General features: G+C 50.9%; 2 protein-coding genes across 2 annotated transcripts in view; one reads left to right on the forward strand and one right to left on the reverse strand.

The window, feature by feature from the left end:
* Positions 1-15900, forward strand: part of Trap1 (TNF receptor associated protein 1) — a 33518-nt gene extending 17618 nt beyond the window's left edge. Inside the window, exons 7-18 of the mRNA XM_032912249.1 lie at positions 482-591; positions 992-1065; positions 1913-2068; positions 3362-3482; positions 4142-4211; positions 7097-7244; positions 10074-10259; positions 10579-10717; positions 11261-11346; positions 11877-12022; positions 15450-15522; positions 15652-15900. Coding sequence (XP_032768140.1) covers positions 482-591; positions 992-1065; positions 1913-2068; positions 3362-3482; positions 4142-4211; positions 7097-7244; positions 10074-10259; positions 10579-10717; positions 11261-11346; positions 11877-12022; positions 15450-15522; positions 15652-15753 — 1411 coding nt within the window. The 3' untranslated portion in view covers positions 15754-15900. The remainder of the gene's footprint in view (positions 1-481; positions 592-991; positions 1066-1912; positions 2069-3361; positions 3483-4141; positions 4212-7096; positions 7245-10073; positions 10260-10578; positions 10718-11260; positions 11347-11876; positions 12023-15449; positions 15523-15651) is intronic.
* Positions 15853-19134, reverse strand: Dnase1 (deoxyribonuclease 1). Its single transcript, XM_032912250.1, has 9 exons — positions 18812-19134; positions 18545-18692; positions 18162-18250; positions 17934-18017; positions 17578-17693; positions 16866-16978; positions 16637-16791; positions 16272-16368; positions 15853-16060 (listed from the first exon to the last, which is right to left on the reverse strand). Exons 2-9 carry the CDS (start codon positions 18689-18691, stop codon positions 16007-16009), a joined length of 855 nt encoding a protein of 284 aa, XP_032768141.1. The 5' UTR covers position 18692; positions 18812-19134; the 3' UTR covers positions 15853-16006.
* Positions 19135-21524: the final 2390 nt, after the last annotated feature.

Genomic DNA, 21524 nt, shown 5'->3' on the forward strand with positions numbered 1-21524 from the left:
CAAGAGCTGTTCAACGTGGGCACTGCACGGTGCCAGCACGGCTCGAATTGGGGGTCCCCTTGCCATGGAGTCAGCCTCCGTCCCCAGCATCCTTCACTGATGTGTTGCTGGGTTGGGCCTACTTTCCAGTCACATGCTCAGGAAATTCTCGTAGAGGGTGACGGGGTGACTGAAGACAGCACTTTGTGGGTGTCCTCGACTCCTGTCAGAGTCGGGAGCTACAGAGCTAGGTAGGGTGGCTCAGGCCTCTAATCCCCAGCACATAGGGTGCTACTGAGGCAGGAGGAGTTTGAATCCGGCTGGGCAACTTAGCAAGATTTTATTTTGAAAAGGAAAACAGAAATGGGGTGGTCTTCATTCTGTTTCCACTGTCAAGTGTGGGCTTCTCTTGTGAAAACCCCACGGAAGCAGTTGAGGCAGCTGCACGGAGCTTGGGCCGCAGCAAGCTGTGGAACTGGCTTTTCTCTCCTCCCTGTTTTAGTTCTGGAGTGTTTGAAATTGCTGAAGCTTCAGGAGTTAGACCTGGGACCAAAATAATCATCCACCTCAAGTCAGACTGCAAAGATTTCGCCAACGAGTCCCGGGTGCAAGGTGAGGACAGCTGGGCCTGGATGGGGCATGGCTCAGCACACAAGGGTCAGGAGGGAACGCAGCCTCCCACTCACTGCCATATCTGTGGAAAACAAGTTCCTGTCAGCCCTGCTTCAGGAGTCCTGATGGCAGGGCTGTATAGCCCTTGTGGTTTTGAGCCTGCTGGGGTTTTGTCATGCCATGAAGGCTTGGGACCAGCACCTGCTGGGCAGACCCTTCTAAACCTAGGTTTTCTGGGAGCTTGGGGAAGGTGAGTGCTTCTGGCCATTGTTTTGCTCTCTGGCTGTCACACTGAAAGCTCCTGAGAGCACAGCTCCTCTGCCACTGGGCGGTGTCCTGACAGAGCAGGCGAGCCTCCCCTGGTAGGCTGTGGTCTTCACTGTGTCTCTTTCTCCTCCAGATGTGGTAACAAAGTACAGTAACTTTGTCAGCTTCCCCCTGTACCTTAACGGAAGGCGGATTAACACTTTGCAGGTGAGGCCCTGGGCTGCCTGTGAGGCTCAAACAGCTGTAGGAACCTTCCAGGAGGCAAAGATAAATATGGAGACATTGCTTAGAATCAGGAGAGATGAGAGTTATGGGGTGTAGGCATTGTTCCTTGAAGAATAAATTACATATCACAAGCCGGAGAAATGGCTCAGTGTTTGATGGACTGCTCTTCCTGACATCCTGAGTTCAAATCCTAGCAACCACGTGGTGGCTCACAACCATCTGTAATGAGATCCGATGCCCTCTTCTGGTGTGCACAAAGAGAGCTGTAGTGTACTTACATACATAAAATTTTTAAAAATTGTTTTAAAAAAAGAAAAAATAAATTACATATCACAGAGTGCTCCCCTCCGCCCCACTTAGTGAGTGGCAATTGTTTTTATATTTAGCCAGGAATATCTCCACACCTGGTTTGGAACACTCAGCATCCTGAGAAGCAGGCCTGTCCCCACTAGCAGTTTTCATTTACAGACCTTAGAGATACAGTCAGCTTTCTCTGTCTAGATTTGCCTAATTTGGGAGTTAGTCGTAACAGGCATAGCCTTGCTCCTTTTTGTGAGTGAGTAGCATTCCGTTTCATGGATAGATCAGGGCTTGCCTGTGGAATAGTGTTGTTATCTCTGCTAAGTACACTCCTGTGTGGCCCCTGGTTAGTCCTGCCCAACCTGCTGTCACAGGCAGGGGCTCTCTCCCCTGTGTCACCTGCAACCTGCTGGAGCTGTCAATATAGGGGCTTCCTAGTCCCTGCTGCTCTGTCCATGAGTCTGGGTCCTGTGCAGCCACGGAGAAACATGTTTGTGACATGACACCTCCCTTTGATATAAATTTCCAGGCCATCTGGATGATGGACCCAAAGGACATCAGTGAATTTCAGCACGAGGAATTCTACCGTTACATCGCGCAGGCTTACGATAAGCCTCGCTTCATTTTGCACTACAAGACGGACGCCCCACTCAATATCCGCAGCATCTTCTATGTGCCAGAGATGGTGAGGTGCTGGGCTGGTCCTGAGTAGCTCTGGGCAGGCCAAAGGTGCAGGGGTAACTCTGCCCACAGCAGGGGTTCCCTCAGAAGATCTGCATAGGTTTGCCATTGTGGTGCAGGAATGCAGACGCATAGTCAGGTCTACGTCCCTGCCTCACTTCAGTGGACCCCTGGTAGCACTCAGTTTATATTTCTCTCAGAAAGGTCTGGGTTGGCCTTTATCCTCCCTAAACATGGGTTAAGATTTTGGGTAAGGGGCTGGAGAGATGGCTCAGAGGTTAAGAGCACTGTCTGCTCATCCAGAAGTCATGAGTTCAATCCCCAGCAACCACATGGTGGCTCACAACCATCCATAATGAGATCTGGTGCCCTCTTCTGGCCTGCACATGTACATGCAGATGCAACACTGTATACATAATAAATAAATCTTTTTTAAAAGAATAAAAAAAGGGGTGGTACGGGAGGGAAAAAAAAAAGAATAAAAAAAAAAAAAGATTTTGGGTAAGACCCTCGCTACCCGTGGATCAGCAGGAATGCTGGGCTCGGCTCATTGGCTTCCTAGATCAGCCTCCACTGCAGCTACAGCCAGCACTGAAGCTCAGTAGTGTCTCTAAGATCGCAGCCTCTGGGCTTTGCAAACCCATGTGAGAGCTGGAGTGCTGAGCATGCTGCACTGCTCCATGGAACCTCCAATGCCAAAACCCGAACTTCACGTCTTCCTGTGTCAGGAGAGATTCCTGGTGATTATCCCACAACCAGTTTTTAAAAAAGTAAGAACCAGGGCTGGAGAGATGGCTCAGTGGCTAAGAACACTGGCTGCTCTTCCAGAGGTCCTGAGATCAATTCCCAGCAACCACATGGTGGCTCACAACCATCCATAATGAGATCTGATGCCCTCTTCTGGTGTGTAGGAGTACAAGCAGATAGAGCACTCATGTACATCAAATAAGCTAATTAATACAGGCCCCATCTTGCAATGGTGGTAGGGAAGCCCATGCTGACTTTGGCCTAGAGGCCATGGTTTGCTGGTTCTGACTTCTAGTACATTGTAACTGTTTTGGGGGCGCCTAAGACTTGATTGATGTCCTCTGTTGGGTATGGCTAGGGGAGGCTTCACTTGTGGATTCCAGCAGAGCCAAGACGGGAAGAATGGTGTCCATTCTTCTCACCATGGCCCTGTTTACCCCAGGGCTCATTATCCATGCAACCCATGCTCTGTCCTCAGTCCTCCCTTCCTTCCTCCCCTTATCTGGTGCGTTCATCTGGTGCTACCTGATCATTACTTCTTTTCTCCCAGAAACCATCCATGTTTGACGTGAGCAGGGAGCTGGGCTCCAGCGTGGCACTATATAGCCGCAAGGTGCTCATCCAGACCAAGGCTACGGATATCCTGCCCAAGTGGCTGCGCTTCGTTCGAGGTACTGTTGTGACACCCAGACTGACAGTGACCCCTGTCCCGAAGTGTCATGACCATGTGTTCTCGTGCCGCCCACTGTATTCACTTCTGTGTGTCCCAAACCATCCTCACCTTGCCGGACTCAGCATGGGGCAGGCAGGAGAGGAGCTCAGAGCCTCTGGAAGCAGCCTGGCTGGTTGAGGAAGCACAGGGGTATTGTTTGTTCATGTTTAGAAATTCAGCCTGAATATCAGATTTATGCATGAATTTTGCCGGACCTGAGATTATGGTTCAGCAAAGAGTTCAGCATTTACTTTCATAGCACAAAGACCAGTGCTATCCATGATACAGTTGGGTTTTTTTCTCTTTCTTTTGATACAAGGTCAGGCCTCAGTCTCTGAGTTCTGAGATTACACAGTAACTTAGTACTTTGAAGTTGAATGCTGGGATGGTTGGTGTGTGCCAGTCTTGCCCTGAGAGCGTTTTACACTGGGACTGCCATACTGCCTGCTGCCCCTGAGCAGGACTGAGGAGTAGTGAGCGCTCCCTGCCCTTCCTTCTCCTCCTTTACGGCTTGCATGAGGCCAGGCAGTGGGGAAAAGCCAATTCAGAATGTGAAGGCCTCAGGTTATGGTCGAGGGCCCATGGGTACAGGGGTTCTAATGTTCCCTGTCTTCTCAGGTGTGGTGGACAGTGAGGACATCCCCCTGAACCTCAGCCGAGAGCTCCTGCAGGAGAGCGCCCTCATCCGGTAAGCCCAGCCGGCAACGGGCAGGGCACTCTTGTGAGGGCTGTCCTTGACTTGATTCTGCCCCAGGTGTGCTTCTCAGAAGCCAAGAGCAAAGGGGGAAGAGAGGCCTGAAGGCAGGATCCCTCCAGGACCTCATAGGTATTCTGACCTCTGGAGTTTACTGCTGAGCAACTCATTCTGTAGTCGGGAAGAGTTTGGGTTTGGCGGGGCAGCTGCTGAAGTTGAACCCAGAAAAAGTGCTCTGCTGGGCCGAGGCTGAGGCCTACACTGTCGGCGCCTCAGCTTGTGTCTTAGGAAGCATGCGTGACAACTACACAGTTTATTCATCCGGCTCTTAGGTGGGGGATACGTTACTGTCCCATTACATACAAATTATAATGAACGAAGAAAGGACTCGGTCCTTCCCCTCGGCCCACTCTGATGTTGCTGACCCCACATGGGAGAATGCAGGGCAGCACTGCAGGGCAGCTCTAAGCTCCATGGTGGTGCTTTTCCCTTGCTGGTGGTGAAGGTGGGCCGTACATGTGTCGGTACGGGCTCTGGAAGGGAAGTGCACGGCTGACTTGCTCCCCACTAATGTAGCCTAGCTTTGAAGAGTTATGGTGTTGATCCTACTTGTGGCCCATCCCTGACACCCAGCCTGGGTATGGCACAGTTGGAGGGATTCTAGGATGAGGCGGGGGTCACCCCCTAGAACCAAGAATATAGCTGGCTTGGGTCTGGGATGCTCTTCTAAAACTAGGAGGTCAGGCCTGTGGAGACACAGCTCCTAGACTCCTAGAGCTTCAGTGCCCCAGTCTAACTGAGCAGCTGTGTTGGGCCCTGAGGCACTGTCCCTCCTTCCTGTCTGTGCTTGGGGGGCTGGGTGGTCAGTCTGAGCTCACCCTTGGAAGGAGGAATTGCTTTGTTCAGAATGTGAGAGACCCGGGAACTTCCCAAGTGGGGTGAGGCCTGTGTGGGCCTTCTGAGGCATTGTTGTCTTCCTGATGCCATTTTCTTCTCTGTGTGTTGGGGTCACCACCCTACAAAGACTTCTTTCTACCTAGAAGAACTTGAGAACCAGCAGTTGGCCTTGCTGTGTCATTGTCACTGTCTGTCCACAAGCCCCAGTGGGTCTGCTGCCTTTATCCCTCAGTTGTAAGCACCCAGGTTTTTATGATGTTGTGTGTTTCCTAGGAGACAATGTAGTGGAGTGGAGAGGGAGCTGACAGGGAAAATAAGGACTGTCGAGAAAACTGGGGATCCCTTATAGGAGCATGGGCGGCTCAGGCAGCTGCACCAGGTCCACTCCAGCCAACAGCCCACATCTTAAACTTCAGTATTTCCAAGATTGTTTAGCCATGGCCAGAGAATTATTGGAATCTCGAGAAGAGTTGATTTCTGGCCTGAGGCAGTCTTGTGACTCTCTCCTCATGAAGAATGAAATGTCGTCACCACAGTGGGGAGCCATCTCTTGTCTGGTTCTGTTCATTCACTGAGTGATTGCCAACCAGTCTGTCCCTTGCTCCTGGTGGCAACGTCATATGGAGGCTCACCTGCCTTTCCCAGAGGGATCCCTTTGGCACTCAGGCCAGCCAGTCTGTAGAGTGGCCTTGTCCTTGGAAACGGCTGATGCTCCCAGGAGAGAACACAGGAGGCTGTCCCGTGGGTGCAGCAGTGTATGCTTGCCCTTGGCTAGTGATGCTCACTTTGACACTCTGGCAAGGGAAGTTTTTAAGGCTTCTCTCCATTCGGGAATCTTGCTCTTCCAGTGTGAGTCATGTGCAGGGGGAGGTATGTGAGCTCGTGCACACATTGTTGGTTCTTGGGGTTTTTTTCCCTCTGTTTTTGTTTGTTTTTCCTACCCCTGAGCTGCCTTCCCAACTAAATTATTAGTATCTTATTCATGGATTTTTAAGTAGTGTTAGGTTGAACTCAGAGATTCATACATGCTAGACAACCCCTTTCACTAGTATTCAGTAGTATTTTAAAATCATTTACTGCTTGCTTGTCTGTGCTGATTACCATTTTAGTCAGGGAGCAATCCATTCCTGTCAATATGTATCTTATCCTCATATTATTCTGGCTTGGCACTGCCTTTGCACTGACTTCTGTCCCTTTAACCAGCCTCACTGTGCCCCTTGTGCTGGCCCAGGCACACCAGGCACTGGGGTTCATGGCTCTGCTTTATCACAGCAATAGAAACCTAGGACAGTGGCCGTCTTTTACTAAAGCCTACTTCTGTGCCCTCGATCCTGATTGCCTTTATGGACAATGCAGTAAAAATGTCCTGATCACAGAGTCACACTTTGCCAAGTTACACAGTGCGCGTGTGATATGCCCAGTGTGTATGTCTCAGGCTGTAAGTGTGGAACATGTACTCTGAGGTAAAGACAAGAAGCCCTGCAGTGTAGGTGCAGCCCTTCTGTGTCTACATACTGTGCTGGAACTTATCCCCACTGGGGTTTTCCTGGCTGGGCTGGGGTGGGTTGGGTTTTTTGGAGCAGACCTTTCCTCCTAGCTCTAGGGCTGTTGGACGGTGATTCTGGTCGGCTTCAGCATGACCTGCTTTAACCCTGTTGGTAGTGATTTTGTCACATGTTTCAGTGCAAGCCCCTCTCCTTATTTCTCATATGTGGTCCCTGCCGCTCAGGATAGACACCTTGAGATGTCCACTGCTGATTGTCCTGAGGGATTGTCAGTCTGTACCTCCACCCTCCTGCAGGGCATCCTAGGGAGCTTCCCATTAGGGAGCAGCACAGCACCCCTTTTGTTCTATAGTTTCCCTTTGGCTCCAGCTATGCCTGACTGTTCCTTCAGTTTCTGGTGTGTACGCATTTCTCTTGCCCCGTAGCCCTGGTACTTGACAGAAACTCTGTTGACAGTGAGTGACTTGTGTTCTGTAGGAAACTCCGGGACGTTCTACAACAGAGATTGATCAAATTCTTCATTGACCAGAGTAAAAAAGATGCTGAAAAATATGCCAAGTTTTTTGAAGATTATGGCTTGTTCATGAGGGAGGGCATTGTGACCACCGCTGAGCAGGACATCAAGGTAGGTTGATCTCCGTCCTCCCTGTCAGCCTCAGCCCTGTTGCTACAGAGGAAGCTGGCAGAGGCTGTCCTGGATGTTGTGACAAGTCACATGCGTCACAGTGGGAACACTGCACTCCTGCGTCTGTTCTGGTAGACACAGCAGGTCTGTATGTGTCCTTACCTGCGTTAGCCAGGGTCCAGTCACTGACAGAACACGTGACAAAGCCACTTAAGGCCACAGTTACCTGCTTCAGATACAGAGGTGTCAGTCAAGTGCGATGTGAGTGTGGCTGAAGTCAGAACAGAATTCCTGTGACTGTCTTTTCTCTTGCTTTTACCTGCCCCCAGTCTGTGATGGTGCCACCCACACTCAGGAATTAACTGGGTGCTTCTCAGTTAGCTGTCTGAGTGCTCTCTTAGATCAACTCTGGCTCCTTCAAGTTGGCTTTCTCAGGTACTTTGTCATTGGGGAGCTAACAGAACAGAGTGCTTAGATCTGTACCAACTGCTGGAGTCCACTGATGCAGGGGAGGGCTTGGAGCATCCTCCCAGGCCATGCAGAGGTGTGGTTTGCGTCTCCTAGGCACTTCTCCATCCAGGTAGTGTGGTGGTCACAATCAGACATCATACTCCTGTCCCAAGTCAAGGTCTCTTGTCTCTTGACACCCTGGCCCCAGCAGCTGGCAGGAAGAGAGGTGTTGTGGGTTTAAGGAAAGTACAGAGAAGCAGGGGTGAGGGTGGGGTACTTAGTTAAGTTTCCTTTTGCTGTGATGTAGCACCACTACCAAAAGCCCCTTGGGGATGACCGGGTTTGCTTGGCCCACATTTATAGTCTTATGAACGGGAACGAAGGCAGGAACTGAAGCAGGAGCCATGGAGGAGTGCTGCTTACAGGGCTTACTCAGTCTTTGTTCTTATGTACGCAGGACCACCTGCCCAGGGTTGGTGCCACCCACGGAGGTGCCCTCCAACACCAGTCATTAATGAAGAGAGTACCCACAGACTTGCCTGTAGGCCAGTAAGGAGGCATCTTTCTCAGTTGGGATTTGTTCCCAAGTGACTATAACTTACGTCGAGTTGTCAAAAACGAAAAACGTAGGGGTTAGAGATTTAGCTCAGTGGTAGAGCGCTTGCCTAGCCAGCGCAAGGCCCTGGGTTCGGTCCCCAGCTCCGGGAAAAAAAAAAGAAATACTAAAAAAATGAAAAATGTAGCCAGTAGCCACTGTGTACTTGGCAGAGTTCTTTGTGTTTTCTTTTTTTTTTTTTTTTGCTAGGCAAGCGCTCTACCGCTGAGCTAAATCCCCAACCCCCAGAGTTCTTAACACTACCATTGGCAGGGTGATTGCTGAAAAAGAGTACGTTTGTCCCTGAATAGTTTGCAACGTCACTTGCATGTCACTGTGAGGCTTCACATAGCTCACTGGTGTGCAGGAGCCACGTCTGGCTCCGTGGCTCCTCCCTGGGACTTCTTCCACCAGATTGGCAACAGGTTCCAGCTGTTGTCCATCACCGTGACAAAGGAGCTGAGGAGATGACTTTCAAGGAGAGAAGCTACCCTTTGGCATGTATATTACACTTGGAGCATGTGGTGACGGGAAGCAGAAAAGAGAGAAGGGGCTACAGACAAAGGACACACCCCCACTGGTTCTACCACCTAGACCCCAGTCCTCGTGCCTGTCACTTCCTGTTGGCCCAGTTAGCCATGAGCTCATGCGTTTGTCAGTCATGTGGTCAGCAGCTTCAGCTGCTTCGGGCAGCCAGCTCATGAGCTCTTGGGAGCATATATGATCAGTACGTGACACATTCACTCTTGTTGACCTCACTTTTCAAGATTTAGTCATCTGCAGAGGCATCTGTGTGTACCTGTGAAGGCCGGGAGTGTGCAGGGTGTCCTTCCGGCACTCTCCATCAGCCCCTTTAGGGCACCATGACTCGCTAAGAGCCAGGACACCCCATGGAGCTAGGGTTAAAGGTGTGTGAGACACCCAGTCGCTATGAGTGCTGGGATCTGAATCCCAGCCCTTGTGAAGATTGTGTAGCTCATGTGGTCGCTGAGCCTTTTCTCCAGCCCCCAGTCTCACAGTTAGTTAACAGCCTCTAATAGCATTTGCTGAGCCAGGCAGGGCCTTTTCCAAGTGCTTGGAATACATTTTTAACTAGGTGTATTTGCACATGGTGAGAGCCAGATGCACCTATGATGTGGATGTGGCCATACCTGGTCTTGGCAGTTCTGAAGGTCTGTCTCTGTCTACTAGGAGTTCGAGGCATAGTAGCATGTTCATTTGGATCTGTCCCAAATTTGGATACCTTATACCCTTTCCTCAAGGTTGTGTGCTGGGATAGTCAGTGGTGACAATGTCTTAGATAATGTAGCATCCAGCTGACAACTCCAGGGACCTACCTCTGTTCTTTGTTCTACACGGCCCGTGAGAGCTGCATTGCTTGTGTGTTTGTGTCCTGTTCCCATAAGACCGGCCCTTCTCTTTGCCACATACTCCAGTAGCCAGAACTGGTAACGAACACTACTTACTGGCCCCAAGGAGGCTGGGAACTGTCCGGTTGTCACTGAGGAAAAAGAGAAGATACTGAGCCCCGAAGTAAGGTCTGCTATGAGTGGGAGCTGGATACCCTGAGTTAGCTTACCCAGCTCTTCAGGAGGCCTTAGGCCACTAGGTTCAAAGGTTTTCTCACAGTTCTATATATCTTCAGTGGGGTTCATCTGAAACTCAGAGTCCACCATGGTCTTTCGGGACCAGGCTGGGGAGCCAGAAAGCTGCAGAGTCTGAATTAGGAATCACACTCAGGTCTTGGCTCTGGAGTAAGCAGTGACTTGCCCATGTGTCTGCAGGAGGAAATTGCAAAACTGCTACGGTATGAGTCCTCAGCCCTGCCTGCTGGGCAGCTGACCAGCTTATCAGACTACGCCAGCCGAATGCAGGCTGGCACCCGCAACATCTATTACCTGTGTGCCCCTAACCGTCACCTGGCTGAACATTCACCCTATTATGAAGCCATGAAGCAGAAACAGACTGAGGTAGGTGGGCTCCGTCTTGCTGCTGGGCCAAGAATGTATCTTACGGTGTCTGAGCGCTGAGGGAAGGGCTGAACTCCCTATTCTGCCTGAGAGAAATTGACTGACTGAGGCGCCGGAGGCTATGTGGAGTGAGGCAATGCCCCGTCTGTGATGTGGCTGTCATTGCCCCTGAGTGGCAGGGGGACTTATTCATGACTAATGTGTGCATGTGGCAGGACAGCCAGAGCCCTCAGACTCCTCTGTGGGGTGTTGCTTAGGCCCCACACCCCAGTGTCCACGGCAGTGCACTCTGCCGCAGCTCACAGACTTGAACCTGCAGGTGCTCTTCTGCTACGAGCAGTTCGACGAGCTCACTCTGCTGCACCTGCGGGAGTTTGACAAGAAGAAGCTGATCTCTGTGGAGACGGACATCGTCGTTGATCACTACAAGGAGGAAAAGTTCGAGGACACATCTCCAGGTTGACTCCCATCTCTCTCTGGGGGCGTGGTCCCATGCGATTGTTGGATGTGTCCCATGGGGCTCTGTTGACCTGCCCATGAGTGCATAGCATTCCTCACTTGGGCTCTGGTTCAGCAGTCTGCAAGATGCTGCTTGGGAAAGTCGTAACAAGCAGTGGGCAATGTCCAAGGCCCAAGACACAGGGGTTCCTGCTTCTCCTGGGAAGGCTCTGAGTTGGAAGGAACTGCTCCCACCGCTCTCCTTCTCCCTGACCCCCTGCCTTTTTTGTAGCCCAGGTTGGCCTTGATCCTCCAGCCTCACTATTCTGAGATGTGTGCAACTTTGGTTGGGCTCAGATTTTTATTTTTAAGTCCTAAAAAATTTAGAGGCCGGGGGCAACCACAGGTGTTTTTAATGTTTTCTGTGTAGGTGAGAAGTATTTCCAAGTGCCTCTGTCCCTAGTTTCTAGTGAGGTAGTATGGCTAGAGACAGCCTGGGAATGTGCTAAGTGGAGGCCACAAAGTGGAAAGTGGCCCTAGCTTCATTCACTCCTCTTGTACAGCTGGTGAGTGCCTCTCTGAGAAAGAAACAGAAGAGCTAATGGCGTGGATGAGAAATGCACTGGGGTCCCGTGTCACCAATGTGAAGGTAAGGCCTCTCCCCAGTTATCGTGCAATGTGATGTCCTTTCAGAGGTGGTGGTAGCTCTGAGTTGTTGGTCTAGTGTGGCCCCATAGGAAGGAAGGCACTGAGGCCAGGGTGAGGACTCCTGCCATAGTCCCAAGGCCACGGCATAACATCTCACCATTAAAGCTCAAGCCCACAGTCTGCTCAGTGCTGGTCTAGGCCTGCTCACAGCAGCTGCTTCTCTGCAAAACCTTCTTTGCTTCCCTCTAACCAAGGGGTCTTGTCATGCTGAGACCTCACATGAGCTTCTCAGGCCCTGCCTCTCCTCACAGGATGGTCTCCTAGCCTCTGGGCAGAAGGATCTGAGCCGTCCAAGTTTGTACCTCAGACATCTTGCTGTGCTAATTGCCTGGAGCAATAGATACAGAGCAGTGCCACCACAGGGCCAGTCTGCCTTCCCCCTGGTGACCTAGTTAACTTCACCATGCTTTAGACCCTGTCACCCCTGGCCCCTTAGTACTGGTTCCTCCTCATCCCGGCCCTTGCTTGCAGGTGACTTTCCGCCTGGACACCCACCCTGCCATGGTGACCGTGCTAGAGATGGGGGCTGCTCGACATTTCTTGCGAATGCAGCAGCTGGCCAAGACCCAGGAGGAGCGTGCTCAGCTGCTACAGCCCACACTGGAGATCAACCCCAGGTATGCCTGGGCTCCAGCACGCGCCTGTCAAGGGCTCTTCCAGTTGTGAGCATAGGACCTTCTATCTGGAGAGCTTTAGTGTATGAATGTAAAGCTGCTATGCCGTCCATGTAAGGCTGTTCTACGAGAAGCCCCTTGGAATTCAGCACAAGTTAAAAGATGCTCACTTTGGGTTGGGGATTTAGCTCAGGGGTAGAGCGCTTGCCTCGGAAGCGCAAGGCCCTGGGTTCGGTCCCCAGCTCCAAAAAAAAAAAACAAAAAAAAAAAAAAAAAAAAAAAAAAAAAAAAAAAAAAAAAAAAAAAAAGATGCTCACTGCAAGTTTAAATGGAACGTTGCTGATGTAATTTGTTTCCCATTTCCCCACTAGAGTTCCATTTCCTTGAGTTAAACCACAGACCTGACATTTTCTCACTTTGCCTGTTGTTGGTTCTGCCATCTCCATCCGAAAAGGCATTTTGAGCTTCCTGGGATAAGTAGCAGGATACAGTTTTCAGCCAGCGTTCACTGTGTGGATCCACCTTAGCACAGTTTACTTGTTTGATAGATTTGAGTAGTTATAACTTGGAGCTGTTAGGAACAGGGTTGCTATGAACCTGGCTGCTCTAGAATGTGCTGTCCACAGTGGTCCAGGCAGAGTGAGCTGCCTCAGCCTGTCCCCACAGGAGGCCTAGGTCGCGATGTGGTGAACACCTTGCATTCAGTGTTCATTTGTAGTTTGCTTATTTGAGACTATGTGGCCTGGAGCTTCCTCTGTAGACCAGGCTGTCCTCTAGTTCGCACAGATCCACCTGCTTCTGCCCCTCTGCCCCTCTGCCCCTCTGCCCCTCTGCCCCTGTCTCTGCCTCAAGTGCTGGAATTAAAGGTGTAACCACCATGCTAAGCCATTTGCAAATATACAGTTAGCTTCACATTCTGTTGTTTTATGGTATCTTTTGATAAGAGGAAGATCTTAATTTTATTATAGTTGAATTTATAAGTCGTAGTTGCTTTATGGTTTCTGTGGAATCTGTTCTTTCTAAAAGGCTCTATCATTTAGGTTTGGGTTAATTCTGTCTTAATCTGGTCTGATTTCATCTCATTCTGTCAGAAAGCCCCGGGGTCTAAGCCTCACCAGTCCTCTTGATTTCATGTTTTGTCCATCCTCCTGGATTGACCTCATCGTCCTTGAGTCTCCTAGGCAACAATGAGATCGAGGCACATAGACTTTTCCTCTGTGAGGTCCTGGCTACTCTTGGGTCTTGACTTCTTATATAAATATTCGAGTTAAGCCTGAGAAAACCCATAGATACTGGCATACTTATGGGGGTTGGAACTTTTTCAGTTTTGTTGCTCTGAGGCAGTGTTACTAGGAGTAGCCGAGATGGATCCTGAAAGTCAAAGACTTCTGTTTCTGCTTCCCGAGTGCTGGCATCACAGGCCTGTGTCACAGTCTTTAGTTATTTGATGTCCTTACTGGCTGTTTTAAATTTTGTTTTTTAATCGTTGAAATGTATAAGAAGTAAATTGGTTTTGCATATAGCAATAGGGGTTTTTTTGTTTTCTTTTGTTTTTTTGTTTCAGTTTTTTGAAACAGGGTTTCTATGTGTAGACTCTGGCTGTCCTGGAACTCTCTTTGTAGACCAGGCTGGCCTCAAACTCAAAGAGTGAGTATAATCCTGAGTGCTGGGATTAAAGACGTGCTTTACCACCTTAGCAACAGTTTTAATGAAGTTACAGAGTTGCTAAAAATGTTAGAAAAAATCTATAGCTTCCTCACTCCCTACCAGTGGTGCCTTGCTTGGTTTATTTTCATTTCTCAAGAGATGTTGTATTATTTTCCTCATCTGTGTATGTGCACACAGATGCAGGTGTTCACAGAGGCCAGAGGTGTTGGAGACTGCTGGAGTTATCTTGTTATGAGCTGCCCGTTACGGGCTTGGGGGCCGAGCCTGAGTCTTCTCTGTGCTGTATGCGCTGTTAGCCACTGAAGTCTCTCCACCCCTTGATTTCCTCTTTGACTTGTATGTATTCGAGATTTTGATATGGCACATCATTTTTTTCACTGTGAGCATAAGTTGTTATTAGAAACTGTGTAGAAAGGTTTTTTCCCTGTTTTCTGAGCCAGATCATTATGACTGGGTTGAGAGGTCTCAAGCGGCCCTTGGCTAGCAGCCGTGAGCCGTGCTTCTACTCCCTCACAGGCCGGCATGATGCTACGACTCCAGAGTAGGTGATTAACATGTCAGCCCGCTAGTTCTGGTTTTACGAGTGACCAAAATGCCAAAGGACTCTGATTTCAATCTTGTTTTTAGACTTAGTATGATAGTCACATGGTTCAGAACTCAAAAAGGCATTGATTGATGGGGAAAGTTTTCAGGTAATGTGTAATAAGCAGCACATGCTTCCTCCCTCCCTCCTCAGGACCACGTGCTGTGTGTGTGCAGCCCATGGCAAGGCATTAAGAGTAGCCTTTTCTCCAGCTTTGTAGCTTCCACCGTGAGAGTGCATGTTTACATGTGTTCTGAGAGAGCTTGCTATGGTCTCAGTCTTTCCTGTGTTCTATGCAGAGGTTTATAATGTCAACATCCCTGTCATCACTTGTCAAATGTCTTACTTTCTGCTCTTCTCCTAAGTGAAAGAATTTTTTTTTAAGATTTAGAGTACATTGTCACTGTCCTCAGACACACCAGAAGAGGGCATCAGATCTCATTACAGATGGTTGTGAGCCACCATGTGGTTGCTGGGAATTGAACTCAGGACCTCTGGAAGAGCAGTCGGTGCTCTTAACCCCTGAGCCGTCTCTCCAGCTCATAAGTGGAGGTTTAATCCTTAGTTGTATGCTTCCTGTAGGGTTACACTAGAGGGTTTCCCTGTGAAAGAAGCTATCGTAGACTCAGGCTTACCCTTCCCTTCTTCTAGGTCTGTATTTCATGTGTATCAGCGTTGGTTCTGGAGTTGGTTTATAACTAAGTTCCTAGATGAGAATGAGTTGGCCTTTGGCCGGTTGGCCAGCACACATCCTTAATATTGCACTTCTTGCTCGTGAAATGCTGCCATCTCTAGGCACTACGTTTGAGTCCTTGGGTCTCTAGGAGCGTTCCTGACTGTCAGTGTCTCCATCCCCTCAGTGCCTTCTCAGTGGTCTTTTGTGCTGTTTCCCTGTCCGTGTAGCGTTCCTGAAAGCATGGGGTTAGTTAAAGACACTTCCCTTTATTAGTGTGATTGAGCTCGCCACTCAGCGCCATCTGCATGTTCTGGTGTTGACACTCTCAGCAGTGACAGTGATTGTTGCTCTGTCTAGATGACTTCTAGAATCAGCGTGTTTTTTCATGCTGGGCAGATGCACTGCAGTCCTTTGAGTGTTCTAGTAATCCTCGTGTAGCAGCAGACGCCCCGGGTTGGAAATGCTGCGCCTCAGCTGACTTTGCTGTTGGTTCGCTCATGCAGGCACATACTAATAAAGAAACTCAACCAGCTGAGGGGGCGTGAGCCGGAGCTAGCCCAGCTGCTAGTGGATCAGGTAAAGTCTGACCGGGTCCATCCTCTGCCTTGGGGGTACGAAGCTGCTCTCTCGCTGAGGGTCAGATGTAGGTCAGGCTGGCCCTGAGCCCCCCGATCCTGATTGTACTATGCCATCCCTGTGTTTCAGATCTATGAGAACGCCATGATAGCAGCAGGACTCGTTGATGATCCCCGGGCCATGGTAGGCCGCCTGAATGACCTTCTGGTCAAGGCCCTGGAGAGACACTGACAGCCAAGACACTGGATCTAGTGTCAGCCCACGTCTTCTCAGGTGACAGACGAACCTGCCTGGGGAGGAAGGACTTAATACACAGTCAGTGCCACTACCTGCTCAGGCTCAGCTTTATTTACTCCAATTAAACAGTATTTCTAAGTCCGCGTGGTAGACGTTCCCTGTGCCGAGGTGTTGGAATGCCGCAGTACCACACATAGGTGAGGTGGACTCTTCCTCACCGGAAGCAGTGTGGCTGAACTCAATGACATCAGGTCTTTCTGAGTGTCACCTCCACTGGGTAATGGTCACTGATGGCTTCAGCCTACAGAGGCAGGGAGGTGCAGAGAACATGGCGTCAGAGCAAGGGTCTCCATACCACAGAGGGTGAGCAGGTAGAAAGCCTACTGCTCCTGGCCTGCACTGCCCCCACCCACATCTAGTGTGGAAAACAGTAGCGATGCCGGAATCGCCAAGTCAGTCGGTTCCGGCTGGCTTCTGGCTAACCTAAACCACATGAAGGAAAGGACACATACCATCTGGTTGGTAAGTCTGTATTCTGCTTGGAAGTCAAAGGGGACAGCCGAGTTGGGGACAACAGCAGCCTGGAGCAGAGCTCCAGCAACCACAATCCTGCAAAGGAATCCAGCAAAGGACAGGTCCCTCACCCTCTCCCACGTAGAGTCCTTGGTTAAGCTCTACTGCCCCCACGGTCCAATGTACTCCACCCAGGGCCACTAAGAGGGACCCTGCAGTAGCAGGGACATGTAGGGTGCCCAGATAGGACCCCATCCACTGGTAGCCACTCTGACAAGAAAACTAGGAGCCTCAAGAACCAGAGCTCCTGCCTCTTGAGCAGGAAAGGGCAAGTGAAGGCTTGGTTTGCTTTGGGGCTGCTTGCCTGTCATAAGCACAACGTGTGGATGTGGCTGTGGTGTCCTCACTGTCGGGAATCAGCCACTGGAAGATGGGGCTTGTCCGAAGGCGAATGGAAGACCATTGGGAGGAAGTGACGTAGCTGCAGCCAGCATTGAAATCTCCCATGAACATGATGTCCTACCAGGAGACATGCCTGTTGGTCCAGGGACAAACAGGGCCAAGAGAACCCATTGTCCCTAGGATAGTCTCACCTCCAGGTCCCACTTTTGCCGGACATCTAGATAAACATCGTAGAGGGCATCGATCTCACTCACAGCCTCTGTTGGGGCTGAGTGCAAGGGCACGATCGCGAACTCTCGGACCTCTAAGGAGAAACAGACACGCGATGGACATAGTGTCCAGAGGCCAGCCTAGGTTGGGGCTGAGTGCAAGGGCGCGATCGCGAACTCTCGGACCTCTAAGGAGAAGCAGACGCGTGATGGACATAGTGTCCAGAGGCCAGCCTAGGTTGGGGCTGAGTGCAAGGGCGCGATCGCGAACTCTCGGACCTCTAAGGAGAAGCAGATGCGCGATGGACATAGTGTCCAGAGGCCAGCCTAGGTTGGGGCTGAGTGCAAGGGCGCGATCGCGAACTCTCGGACCTCTAAGGAGAAGCAGACGCGCGATGGACATAGTGTCCAGAGGCCAGCCTAGGTTGGGGCTGGTCTGAAGACTCACTGGGGCCTTATGCAGGGGCGTCTATAACTGTGGCACGGAGATGAAGATGGGGGGCAGTCTCCCACAGGAGACACTGTCCTTGTCACTGAATGTTAATGCAGACCACTGGGAGCTGAAGGCGCGGGAGCTCCCTGAGGGAGTGTAGGCGGCAGCCCTGCCACCAGTTTCTAGAGGTCTAGATGTGAGCTGCACCCTGCGACTCCATCTTGGCCTGAGCAGGGCTGGAAGGAGCACAGCAGCACGTACCAGTGTATGGGGAAAAGAACTTGACAATGGCTGGCTCTCGGCTGAAGGTGTCATTTCCACAGGGTTCACAGCCATCGTCATAATGATAGCTATCCAAAACAGACACCTGGCTGGGCCTAAAGAAAGACCAGGCAAGAAGTGACTGGGGCTTGAGAGGTGCCTAAGTAGATGTTCACCCAGCCGGAGCCTTATCCTGTAGTTCTGTAATACACATTGCTACCCCTGCTCTGTAAGGGCCTCCCAAGGGAAAGAGGGTCGCCTGGGCTCTCCAAACCTCTCTCAGCCTCTGTGGCACAGGTCTGGGGTCTGTATGTCCCCAGGCTGTGTTCTTGGGCTTTGACAGTGTGGGGCTTTACCTGTACACAAAAAGGTACTGTTCCTTGTAGCTTTTGCGGCCCAGCGGCTCACTGATTATATAGCGATAGTTGTCAGGGATGTCCCTGGATAAAGGAAACCAAAGGTGCTTTTTCACCATACAGGGAGCCTCCTGGCCCCTGATAGCAAGGCTCCATCAATGGAGCACAGAGGGAGTGAGACTGTAAATGGTTGTCATTACACTCTAGGACTCCAGCACTGTCACCCACCGATTGAGTTCATCCAGTAGCTTCCCAACAGCAACCAGGTGAGTGTCTCTGACCTCTTGGACCACAGCAATGTCATAGCGACTCAGGATCTGGTGACAGGGCCACAACAGCTGAGCAAGACAGGCTGGGTGGGCAGAGCTGGACCAGCAGCTCAGGGCCTCAGAACTTCAGAGAGCCTGAGCCGCAGCTGCCACTCTTAACGGCACAGCTCTCTCAAGCTTACGCTCTTGTCAGATACCTGCCAGCCGTGGACAGTGTTGACAGTAATCTGGGCTGACATCCACCCAGGTATGGTAAGGCCTCAGCTTCACTGTGGTTTAAGGACAGCCACTACCTCCCCTGACAACATGTCTGCTCTCAGACTTGGCCCACCCTGAACTTACTTTCACAATGTAGCTAGAGAGGGTGGCATTGGACATCTTAGTATCCCCAAAAGTCCGGATGTTGAAGGCTGCAATTCTCAGAGTCGCAGCCAGCTGCAGCAGGTTGACCAGGGTGAGCAGTATTCCCGTCAGCCCTGTGTACCTCATCCTGTGAAGTGGAGTGAGTGGTCAGGACAGAGAAGCAGTGAACCTACCCTCCTCAGCAAAGACTGAAGCCTCGCCTGTGCTGAACCAGTGGGAGGCCCCCAGTCCTTCCCCTACACTCACCTGAAAGCCACTCAGATGGCTGCAGTAGCCAGAACAGACCTGCTCTGTTGGTGTGATGAGTCCCGAGTCTGCTCTGGAACTGTCGATGAACAAGGGGAGCTCACTCACCCCTGACACAGATGTCTGTAGAGACGATGAGAATTCTACTGAAACCTAGAGTATTCTGATACTAATTTCTCCTTTTGCTTTTAAAGGAAAAATCCTTTTATAAAATATATAAAGGAAAAAAACAAAAAGCACTGTGGAATTGCAGGCCTGCTAGCTCTCCAGGTCACTGCCCAGGCAATGCCAGCCTACAGTGCTCTGCCAGTTTTAAAGGCTCAGGCAGTTATGACCTCCCCAGGGCACATGTGCGCCCTTCACCTGAGAGCACAGAACAATGGGGCTGCCTGTGTGGCCATCCCACTGGGGCCCTGGGCAGGCTGATAGCACGTGCTGACATCAACAGATACAGTGCCTCTTGCTGTAAAAACAGCCTAATAGCTTGTTTATGCATGGCTATAAACCTGTGTCCTTTGCCCATCCTGCCCTCACTACCAGGGTGGCAGTAGGAACGGGAGGCAGGGCTGGCCGCATTGGCTCATCTATATATTTGGTCCAGGGGTTCAATGTCCCCTTGGAGCCAGAGCTCAATTCCAGATACTGCCATGCTCAACATGGATTCTTGAGACAGCTGCTCCAAAGTCTGGAGATGCCAGAGCCTCCAGATGGGAAATGCTGGGTGATGAAAATTCTTCCTGAAGAAGCTCAAGGGATCCCCAAGTGTCTACATCACAGGACAGAGTAACTCAGGCTAGGTCTTGCCATTTTTTTCAATCCTTGACAATTCCTTTATGTTTATCCTGTAGGTTTCTTTAACAAGCTACCACAATCCAGAGAGCTCTGTAGCCAGAGGTTCAAGACCCAGGTGTCTGCAGGGCCTTACGTGCCCCACTCAGGGGGAGATTCCTGGGTCCCTGTCCCTTTACCTGGTGGAGCTGCTTTATGTTCCCCTTGGATATGGCCAGGATGTTGGTCCCATCTCACACTAGTCCTGTCCTTGGTCCTCTCCCCTAAACTGCACAGGAGGCCAGAGGTTGACATGTGTCTTCCTCTCTCACTCTCCACTGTTTGAAACAGGGTCTCTCACTGAATCTAGAGCTCAGCATCTGGTAGGTAGCCCCCAGAACCCCCTGTGTCTCCTAGTGCTGGGGTTACAAGCACGCGCTGTCATGCTGCTCATACATGGGAGTCGCAGATCTGATTCCGGCTCTTATGCGTCTGGTGAACACTTTACCAACTGAGCCATCTTCCCAGTTCCCACCAGGTTCTCTCTTGTCAAGTATTAGGTGTGCACATCTTTTGGGGTACCATTTACCCTCCAGCAAAAGCTCCATGCCGAGGGGTCGTTGGCTCTCCAAGGACAATCCTAACGCGTTATAGGGACTGACCCTTCCTGATGCAGGAAGAGCTTGTGTGCCCAGAGAGAAGGGAAGTAGTGCGTTACAACAGGCGGCTATGGGAGGTTGGGTAGATACATCCTAAAGCAGGACAGCCTAGAGGTCAGCAGTCGGAAAAAGGCCAAGGTCAGCAAAGTCCCTGCCAGCTGGCCAGGCCACCTGGTGTGCAGGACTAGAGAGAATTAACATACAAAGGTGAAGACACCCCAGGAAGCCTGTGTCACAGTAGCACTGGGGCACATCTCCTGTGTCTCTCATGCACAAGTCAGAGATCCACTCACCCATCTGCTTCTCCGGCTGCCAGGAGCCCCATCTTCATCTTCTGATCCTCCTGCCTCCACCTTGCACATTCTGGAACCCTGTGTTGAGTTCACAGGCCTGTGCTGGTCATAAGGTGCTTGGCAGCAAACTGCACTCCAGCCCCATCCAATCTTTCAAAACTGAGCGCCCATGCTTCTGCTCTCAACCTGAGGCCGGGATAGACGTGTGTCAGCACCTGGTCCACACACACACAGCAAGGTGGCTGTGGCACCTGGTGGCTCAGCACAACTCAGGTTTTGCAGCATTGGTCACGCATCTGAGAGATTAATGGTAGGAATGGGAGCAGACCAATGCAGAGAAAGGTATCTGAGGCCAGGCACAGACATAGAAGCTTCAGTAAGATGTGACTCGTGTGGCTTTCGGCATAGGGCCCACTCCTTAGTTTCTCAGCATCTGGTAGCCAAGGGTACTGGCAAGACTGCCACCCACTCCCTGCTCCTGGGAGCTCCTGGGCACTTTATTTCCAACCAGCAGAAAGGTTAGGGCTTAGGCAGCAACTGGGGCCTGAGCACCAATTGCACATGGCGGCCCCCACAACTGGAGCCACTCAACAGGGGTACATTTCCTTGGGGTAAAGGATTCTCGGCCTGCTCTGTGGTTGGAGCGTCAGTGGACACAGGGTTAGTCTAAATAGGAAAAACTCCTCTGAGAAGAAAAGAAGCCTCAACATCACACAGCCTCACCTTTCCCGTGCTGTCAGCAGCCTCAAAACTCAGTGTGCACAGCCACACTCATTTTCACTGTGTATAGCTCTGTAGGCCAGGTGGGATGTCTTTTTGTCTAGGACAGAAAGGGGGAAGTGGAAAGCCCACTAGATAAACGGGACGGGATGCTCTTACATCTGGCCGAGGTCTCAACAGTAGGACCAGGGGCACAGCCCTTCCATGCCACTGTGGAGCAAGAATAGGCACCGTGGAAGGCAGAAGCAGCTGAGCGCTTCGGGAATTCTCAGC

This window comes from Rattus rattus, chromosome 9 (genome assembly GCF_011064425.1).
Source record: "Rattus rattus isolate New Zealand chromosome 9, Rrattus_CSIRO_v1, whole genome shotgun sequence".
NCBI classification, from domain to species: domain Eukaryota; kingdom Metazoa; phylum Chordata; class Mammalia; order Rodentia; family Muridae; genus Rattus; species Rattus rattus.

What these genes read in the sequence shown, in the direction of transcription:
- Dnase1 (XM_032912250.1), bottom strand. Translation starts at nt 18,691, where the DNA reads ATGAGGTACACAGGGCTGACGGGAATACTGCTCACCCTGGTCAACCTG. An exon ending in TCTCTAGCTACATTGTGAAA is followed by an intron (nt 18,251 to 18,544) that starts GTAAGTTCAGGG and finishes CCCTGTCACCAG; the next exon opens with ATCCTGAGTCGCTATGACAT. An exon ending in ACAGACTTACCAACCAGATG is followed by an intron (nt 16,061 to 16,271) that starts GTATGTGTCCTT and finishes CTGCCTCTGTAG; the next exon opens with GCTGAAGCCATCAGTGACCA.